General features: G+C 41.5%; 1 protein-coding gene across 3 annotated transcripts in view; it reads right to left on the reverse strand.

Moving 5' to 3' along the window:
- The window catches only part of znrf1 (zinc and ring finger 1), a 159,079-nt gene that overhangs the window by 98,959 nt on the left and 50,584 nt on the right, over window positions 1–9,536 (reverse strand). The window contains exon 5 of one of the 3 annotated variants that reach the window (XM_050072307.1): window positions 7–424. The exons of the other annotated variants lie outside the window; for them this stretch is intronic. Coding sequence (XP_049928264.1) covers window positions 375–424 — 50 coding nt within the window. The 3' untranslated portion in view covers window positions 7–374. Of the gene's footprint in view, window positions 1–6; window positions 425–9,536 lie in introns of those variants that run through there. 3 annotated transcript variants of the gene reach the window in all.

Raw genomic sequence — 9,536 nt, forward strand, 5'->3', positions numbered from 1 at the left:
AAAAAAAAAAAGTGACAAAAGTATTGTGAATCCAAAATGTGTTGTGGGGAAGGGACTTTTTAAGATCTGCTCTTGGAATAACGTTGCGTGCACAGTCCAGCCATCTTGGCAGTGTGTGAAGAGCCCTCAGTCCCGGTCATTAGGACCAACCCAGGAGGAGAGACGCGCCAACAGCCAGCGGCAGCAGCAGCGTGAAGGCGTCGGTCCTCCCGGCGCCGTTGTCTTTGGGTGTCGGGCTCCCGATGCTGGTGGGTGATGTTGGCATAGTGCTGTTCGCAACTATGTTCGGCTTTGTGGTGGTCTGGGCTTCGACCACCTGTGATGAGATGAGATGGAGAGCCAGCAGGAGAGCTCCGAGGTAAGCTATACACATCTTATTCATCTTGGTGCGGCGTGTGAATGACTGCTGCTCGTCTCAGGTCCTCTGCTCAGTGAATGGATGAGAGTGCATGACACAAGTGCATTAAGGGCGTGTCCAGCTCTGCTTTTGCTAGTTATACAACACATAATCTGGGAGCAAAGTAAGATGCAAGGAGCAAAGTTGTTGTATTAAGTCCCTAAATAATCATAGGTGCATTTTGGGCATAACATGAAATTAACCAGTCAGAGTGTCAATGCCCAACTGTTTTAAAGCCAGGTGTGCCTGCAGCTGGAGCACTGCTATACACATGGCAGATTCTAGCTATTACAACAGTTATTATTTTTCTGTAGTCCGACTTATCACAAGACAAGATGTGGATGGCATACCAGCTCAGCTAAACAAGGGACACCCTGTTATATGATATAAAACAAAGAATTCAGCAACACATTTGAGGAACTGGAGCCAGACAGTGTTTGGCCTTTTTGCGCGACAAATGACTCAAGTAATTATTTTATTATCAAAACTGTTACATCCATTTTCTGTCATTCAACTTATCAATTAATCAGCCAATTTCAGCACTAATTTTGCCAGATAAGGCATATTAACAATGAAACAGATTATTTTAAGTTCCTGCTCCTTCCCTGTTAGGCTGTTAAAAATTAGTCTGAGAAATACAAGGAATCAATTACTTACGTAGAAATAGACAAAACATGAGAAAGTGGGTAAAGCAAGAAAGTCAACTATAAAACAACAACACTGTACTGAATTAAAGTGATGATATTAACATTGCACAAGGTTTTGTTGGTATTTTTCTGTAAATATCACTAGTGTAATACACGTCCATCCATCAGATGTGTTACAGTAGCCTGGCCTGTAAATGGAGCGCCTGAATGCTGCTACCTGTCCCTCGCTGCCCATGTCAGAGGTATTATCTTTAGAAAGTCTTTCTGCTCTCCTGTGATGTCATTTAGGCGCTGTCCATAGCAACAGTTACCGTGCCCACCGACAGCCACTGCGACCGCAGGAGCCCTCCCTGCACGTAACTGGCCAACCTATCGCAATTACATATGGTGGTGACAAGCAGCCAAACCACTGATGCAACCTTTGATACCTTTATACCTTTGACATAACTGCTTGGGCTGGCCATTTAAATAATAACATATCAATAATCCTTTCTCTATCAGCATATCTATCCTCTCCTATATTTCTCACTCCATCTCTTTTTTTATGACTTCATGCTCTGCTTCTTTTTCTGCAAATGTAAATAGCATTTGTGTGTTTGCATGTGGCAATAGTCAGACAGGAAAGGAATAGTGAGGTTGAGGCGACATTTGCAAAGGTGAGAGTGTGTGTGAGTGTGTATTTGTGTGTGTTTGTGTGACACTGTGCACGTAGGGCTTGTGCATGTCTTGAAAATCAGCAGCGATAGAAGACTATGTGGTTGTCACAGCAACAAAAACCCATCTCCAAACCTCACTTGCAGTCTCTCCTTCATTCTTTGTCATTTCGTTCTGCCCTTTTATGTATGCAGAATGTGTATGTGTATGTGTCCTCATATGCCTCCTCTGTGTATGCACTGAGCTGAGTTAACAGGGAAGAATGTGGAAAGGGAGAATGGGGAGAGTGTGTGTGTGTGTGTGTGTGTGTGTGTGTGAGAGAGAGAGAGTGAGAGAGTGAGACAGGCGGACGAAACAGAAATAAATTGCAGTGCCGACCTATATTCTTGAATCCTGCAACCAGTTCAGCAGCACAGATGTTCCCCCAATCCTTGTGTTCGGCCGTGGAATCCAGTTGTGTGTGGCGGCAGTCGCTCTAATTGTGCCTGTGTGCCCGTGTGTGTCCCACATACGTTATGCATCAGCGGTTTATTTATTTGTTTGCGTGTGCTGCTGCAGTGTATGTGTGGGAGGATCTGTGCTGATTTATTTCTGTGCTTAAGGAAGCACTTCACTGATTTGACGAGTGCGTCTATGTACACTTGTCAATAATCTGTATCTGGTAGGTAGGTTCTTTTCATCCCTCCAAATCCTAAACCTGATGATGCAAGCACAGGCCGAGTAGCAGCAAGGAAGAGTTATTTCAGGCCGTAGACCTCTGATCATTCTCTCTACCACAGAGAACTGGGAGATGTTTTTCTTTTCCCCTGCTCATCCCACAGCTGCATCCTCACAATTAGGACATACAGCATATAGAGGTTAGCCAAATTTTGGAGATATCTGTCTCGATCAATCTATCTAGGAAGTGGATCTAATAAAAACTGTAAGGAAACACTAAGAAATATGAATCATCCAGTGTAACAGGCACACTGATTCAGACTGTCAGACTGTAACCGCTGTATCTGAATGTTTCTCTACATTTTTAGATTCCATTAATACAGGGCTGGAAATTAGCACCAGCCATCAGCCAAAGACTAGGCAAGTGGCTGCTCGATTTTCTTTACTCACCAGCCAAAAAAGACAATAGTAATCTATTGAATGGCTGGTAGATTTTAGAATCCACCAGCCACAGTGGCAGGTGGAAAAAAAGTTCATTGCCCACCCTGCACTGACCTCCATTGTTTTGGGCTGGAGGCAGAAATCTCAGCTTTTTTTTGGCATTATTGGAGTACAATAAATTATTGGAGTAGGGGTTCATGGCAATGTCACTCTTTTATCCTTCAATGTCAGCTCTTTCTATCACTGTAAAGCAGAATTAACCAAGCTTTGGATTGTTCACCCACTAATCGGGAATGTGATGTGGATTTAGGCCGTCATGAAACAGGTTAGTTTTACCCTACTGATGATCTCCAGGTACCTCTCAACTCAATTCGATTACAATGCAGAGGGCAACAAGTCGATGATAAAATGGTTATTGATGCCTCCCGATGCCTCAAAAATTTTAATTTCCATACATGATTTTTCTCACTGTGTGACCACTCGATACTTTTAAAGCATACTGTATTTGTAATGACCCATAGTTACATAAACAGATGAATTAATTTGGAAACAGTGTGGCTCTCCAGGTACCTTTTCCTTTCACCTTCACAGAAGTCAAAATGTTTCCATAAAGCCAGTTGAATTGTATCCTTCTGTGGATGGTATGTTATCTGGGTGCCCAGTGTTTGCATACTGTAATATTTCACCAGAAATAGTATGCAATTTTCATATTTTTGAATAATACATTTTCCACAGCATTTCAATTTTAAAAAGTTAACTGCATTAATGAATGAATGAATGAATGAATGAATGAATGAATTTAAAAGCACCTTGCAGTCTGCTGACTGTAAGCCAATAAAAAAATGAGGGGGAGGTGGAGTGCTCCGCTGTGTTTTATTAACATCTCTAACATCTCCAAAAAGCCAAGACCAAGTGGTAGCCTCCGCGGTTGATAAATGAAACAAATGCATAAGTGCCAAACACTGCAGTTCCTCTAATGGCCCCTTGAGGCAGAGTCCTGCACTGGGTCGGGTACCCGCAAAAACAGTAGTTTTTTAAAAAACATTTTTTCCCGGGTTCGGATCTGGGTGGAAAAAATAACATGCGGGTCAGATCGCGGGTTTTAGATAAACACATCAGTCATTAGTTCGGTAAACTACAGATAACTATCTTGGTCATTATTTACTCTCTGAGGATCGCCTCCACTATTTCGCAACGGTCACTGGTTCAGCTGTTTACACGCGTTTCACCATCTAATAACACAATTTGTGATTGGACGACAGAATCAACATGGCTGCCACCGTCTAACAAGCGCCGCTTCCAAAACAGTAAATAATTATTTAGGTATTTGAGAAATAAGTGGATAAAACGTACAACTATCACTTTATAATGTTTCTGAAGTGTTTCCCTGATGGATTACTTCTCTCCTCGATGGATTCTAAAAACACGTGACGGCTCGTAACTGCTGAACGTCGCTCTGGACAGAAAGTAAGTCTATTATTACACATGTAAAGTTCCTTTACATAGATTAAAAGTTTAAAAGCATTAAACGTAACAAACGAGTTCTTTTACACTCGTATGGGAGAAGAACACAGAGGGTTGATGATGGAGCTGAAGTCAGGTTTTTATTGTGAGAGCTGCTTCATTCAGGTTGTTGTTTACTCACTGGCACCTTAACTGTGGCAATATGCTGTTCAATATTCAGCCAATATGACCCAAAATGATTACTTTAAACCCGGGTTACGGGTCGGGCTGCGGGTTGTGTTTCAACGGGTCGGACCGGGTTGCGGTACTAATTGGCCTGATGCGCGGGTTTGTGGTTCGGGTGCGGGTTTGTACGTCGCCGGGTTGGGTCGGGGCGGATCTTGAAAACTGCCTTGAGGTTGGCTCCAGAAGCCAATCAAGCCCCATTTACCCCCATGTTAAAATGCTCAACTTTACAGCAAAATTAAATAGGGGTGTAACAATCCATCGATCTGGATCGATATATCGATCTTTAGCACCGGCTTTTATTTTTAAAGTCTGTCACTGTCAAACAGGCAAGCAGCCAAGAGAAAGAGGATGAGGATTACATTATTTACTTGGGAACAAATCAGCAGAGTGGTAATATTTTAGGTTTCAGAGAAAATACAGGACAACAGACAAAGCACATGGCTTATGTAAACAATGACGTTACAAGATAAAACACAACGTAACATTACCTGCCTGGACGAGCATCTCACTCCGCTAACTTCTTGCTTTAGTAACATTAGCTGCTCCATTTTAACAACGTTCGGCTGAAAAACCGTGCATGCAGGCTGAAATTCATCTGTGATGTTTTGTCAGGAGATGCAGTGACTTAAACCACCGGTGAGTAAGAAAAATAATAACACTGCATGTAATCTGTCAAGCTATGAGAAGAGGAAAAATGTCCGCTAGCCGCTAGCCTAATTTATAGAATATAAACATGCTTAAGCTAATGATGGGTGATTAGCAAAATCTGTGTTTTATGGCTGTTTGGAGAAGTCTCCATTCAGGGATTTAAGTCAGACATTCAAGTTTTATGAAAAAGATGATGATTTGGGTTAAAATGAAAAGATTTCTTCCAGAAAGGTCTCTCTGTCAGAAAGCCCTGAAGGTTAACTTATCCCATTTGCTGTTTTATTTGTGTTAGTGGAGTCGATTTAAAGTGAACTTTACTGTACTTATTATGTAAGTGTTGTTTATGTGTTTTATGGCCATAAGTAGAAAAAAAAAAAAAAAAAGGGGTGGCAGCTTCTTCTGTAATTGACTTTGTTAAATGGGCATTTAATATAGCCTAATATCGATCGCAGACCCCTGAATCGTATCGTGGCAGACTTTGTTATACCGGAAAATATCGTATCGTTGTCCAAAGAATCTATATAATATCGTAAAATTAAACATGTTTACAGCCTGGAACAAAAAACAGATTTGGTCTCTATAGCTAATTTCAACATTCATGACAACTTTACAGGGGTGAATTTATATTTAAGTCACCCGTTTAAATGTTATCAAGGCCCAATGTTACTCATATTTAAGGGCGTTTGGTAATGTTACTGCTGATCGAGCTCCACTCCCTTAACATTAGTCTCTGGGTTAATTATTTAGACCAGTGGCATAAGATAGTTATAATGGACCCCAGTGCCAGATTTTACATCTAAACTAGCTACCATATGTTGTATCATTGGACAGCAACTATCAACTACTTTCCCCCCAAAAAATAAAGAAACTCTGTTGGAGATGGGTTTGCCTTTTCGAGGGCATAAAAAGCAAATGACACCACTTTTGTATTTTTTGAGGTGGCAACCTGAATCACTCTCAAGGCCCCCACCCCACACAATGGGCCCCTGTGCAACTGCACTGCCTGCACTGTCTATATTTACGCGCCTGATTTAGACATTAAATTAAAACATGCTCGCAACTGCTGACTTTTGTTTAAAGGAATTATAAGTTAACTTTAGTGTGTCCACGCTGTAGACTGTCGAGGTGCTGCACTGCTCTCGCGGTTGAGTTCTGCCTCTCCCATTCTGTCAACATCACATTATTTATAGACATTTGGATCAATTATTATCAATTACCGACATTATTGACAATTCTTGACATTTGTTAATCAATGCAAAATCCTCCACATCACAGTAAATCTAGGAATCATTTATTTACTCCACCCCTGCACTGGAGTCAGTGAAGAGGCAGATGGGAAACAAGAGGAAGGACACATGCAAGTATGCAGGTATGACATGCAGCAAAGGTCCCTGCCTGAAATCAATACAGTGACGTGGAGGTTACTGTGTGTGCTATACGCCCTAACCATCTGGCTACCAGGGCCCCAGGATATGACGAGGAACCACTCAAGGTAAAATATGTTGTGAACTGACCCTTTAAACTAACGGTGACCATAGCAACAGTGCTTACACTACACACTATGTTACAAGTTATCTCTCACAGGTTAAACTAACCTAACAATGGCTAAAACCCACTACAAGCATACTCAAAACGGATGCTATCGTTTAAGTTGATGGCCATATATTTTTTTTACTCTTGGATCCTGATCTGCTTTCATGGTTGTACCCTCAGTTCTTCAGTGCATTTTTTTTCATTTATATGCTTTTAAACATTCTGGCTCTAAATGATGTAAATGGATAACCCTATAGTGACATAGTGACTAGAGTTCAATAATGAAATATCTGGTCCTGAATTTTATGACAGCACCATCTACAATAGAGCCTAAACACAGGGGTAAGACTTAAGTTATTTATGGCCAAATTGGCCTGGTGTTTTATCTCCAGCCTTTCTAACCAAGCAGCATCCTCCGAGGCTGAAAAATTAATGCCAAAGTGCCAAAAACTGCAGTTCATCGGCTGGCCACTTGGGGCTGGCTCCAAAACAGAGTCAGTCCCCTTAGACTCCCATGTTAAAATGCTCAATTTTCAAGCACAAATAAACATGTTTACAACCTGGTACAAAACTACAATTACCACCCTGTGTTTGTATAACTCTGCACACCAGTCATGTTTCTCTTACAGTTTACATCCATGTCTGTGAACACATGGATGCTTCACACCCATTGTCCCCCCGACAGCACAGAGGATTTATACAATCAGCACAGTTTAAAGGTGGCCACCTAAGATGACTGTCTCCAAGTATCAGCCCAAATACCCCCCCTTCTGTTCCCGAGATATGATGTTGAATAATGGCCAGAAAAGTGTTTTATGCAGAACATTATGATGTCACAGTGAAGTTGACCTTTGAGCTTTTAGATATAAAATGTCATCACTTGATTATTTTATCCTATTAGACATTTGTGTGTTTTGTCATCATTAGCATGATCTCTTGAGTTATGGCCAAAAACATATTTTGTGAGGTCAGATTGACCTTGACCTTTGCATCCACAAGAATGAGACAGATGAGGTCACACAGACTTGACCTTTGACCTATGACCACCAAAAACTATTCAGTACATTGTCCAAGACCAAGTGAACCTTTGTACCAAATTTGAAGATATTGCCTTGAGGCGTTCTTGAGATATTGCGTTTACAAGGATGGGACGGAACGGACAGACAACCCGACAACATTATGCCTCTGGCTACAGCTATCCATGGCGCAGGGGCATTAAAACGATTTTGGTCTCCATAGCTCATTTCAACATTCCTGTACATTCCTGCATTTCTATGTAGCTCACCTATTTACATTTTCTTAAGGCTTCAGGATAATTGACCTATGGCTAAGCCCCGCCCTCAAACGCGATGAGCCAATCACAGTGTGTATAGCCATTCCCATACACTTGGACATTCTCTGCCTGGACGTCCATTGAAATGCATTACAGAAAGTCAGTTTCGTTCAGTTTTATGAGCTTTTTCTGAGATTTGAAGTTTAAAAATGGTCAAGCGGTGTGCATGGGGTACATGCAACTCCGACACAAGGTATCCTGAAACGCTGGGCGACGGGGTGTATTTTTTACCCTTACCTAAACCCCATCTCAACCGAGAAAAGTGTCTCCTTTGGATAAAGTTGTGCGGTAGACCACAACATCAACTCAACGTGAATAAGATTAACAAGGATGTCTTTATCTGTTCTAAAGTAAGTCAACATTGTGTTTGAGGCAACATATTGTCACTTTGCTGGAAAGAAATATAAAGTTATCTTTAACATCTCTAGCTAACGTTAGCAAACATTAGCCTAACGTTAGCTCCTAGCTGCGTTGTTCATCATGTCACCTTGTTTACTGGGAGTTCATTAACCCTTTTTTTCCCCTAGTTTTTGTACTTTGGTGATCATACATCATTGTTAGCTGTTGTCCAAAGGGCTCTGGTTAAACTAACGTTAACTTCTGGAGCTTAACTTCATTAACTTATCTGTAATCGCAGCGATAACAAAGGTTGGCAAACATTATGATGAATGATTCAATGTAAATACTGTAGCACCAAACTAACGGAGAGACACTCTTGGTAAAGATGGTAAAAAGGCCGTTATCCTTTTCTCATATTCTGAGCCAAAAACCTTAACTTCAGTGGCACTCTGATGCACCAAAATTTGATGGTTATGTCTCCAAAAATCACCAATTCCCTCCTGTGAAATGCCGTGTACTGTGACATCTTCCATAGCGCTGGTCACTGAATGTTGATATTTTGTCCGAGTGAGTGGAGGGGGCGTGGCTTAGCCATAGGTCAATTAAGGGTGGGGCTGCTTGAGTGACAAGCTGTCTGTGAGGCATCACCACAGTCTATGAATCAGATCCACCCTCCCCTCCTCCACAGCTCCACCCTCTTATTCAAATGCGATCGCTTCTGACTCCAAAAAAGCAAGATGGCGACAGCCGAAATGCAGAACTCAAGGCTTCAAAACTGCAGTCCACAAACCCATGGGTCATGGTAACTACGTCCATTATTTACACAGTCTGTGCTTCTAATTAGCACCAGAGATGTTCATCATATCCTGTGTATTCATTATTAAAAGCTTCCAAATGATGACATTTATTCACTTAACACTATGCCTGTATAATCTTATGTGTTAAAAAAGCCGTATGGCTGGTGCAACGTCTAGCCCCCCCCCCCTCACTTTGACCTTTGAGCTAATGTTAGCAAATAATAAAACCAAAGCTGTCAACTGTCAAGTTATCACAGTGTTTCCCATACATTCATTTATCTGTGGCGGTGCGCCACGAATAAATTATCTCCGCCACATATAGATTTTTCTGCTTTTGGCGCTACCTGTTCGACCTCGCTCATAAACACATTATAATGGGACTCGCTGTCTGTGAATGT

This window comes from Epinephelus moara, chromosome 20 (genome assembly GCF_006386435.1).
Source record: "Epinephelus moara isolate mb chromosome 20, YSFRI_EMoa_1.0, whole genome shotgun sequence".
NCBI lineage: Eukaryota > Metazoa > Chordata > Actinopteri > Perciformes > Serranidae > Epinephelus > Epinephelus moara.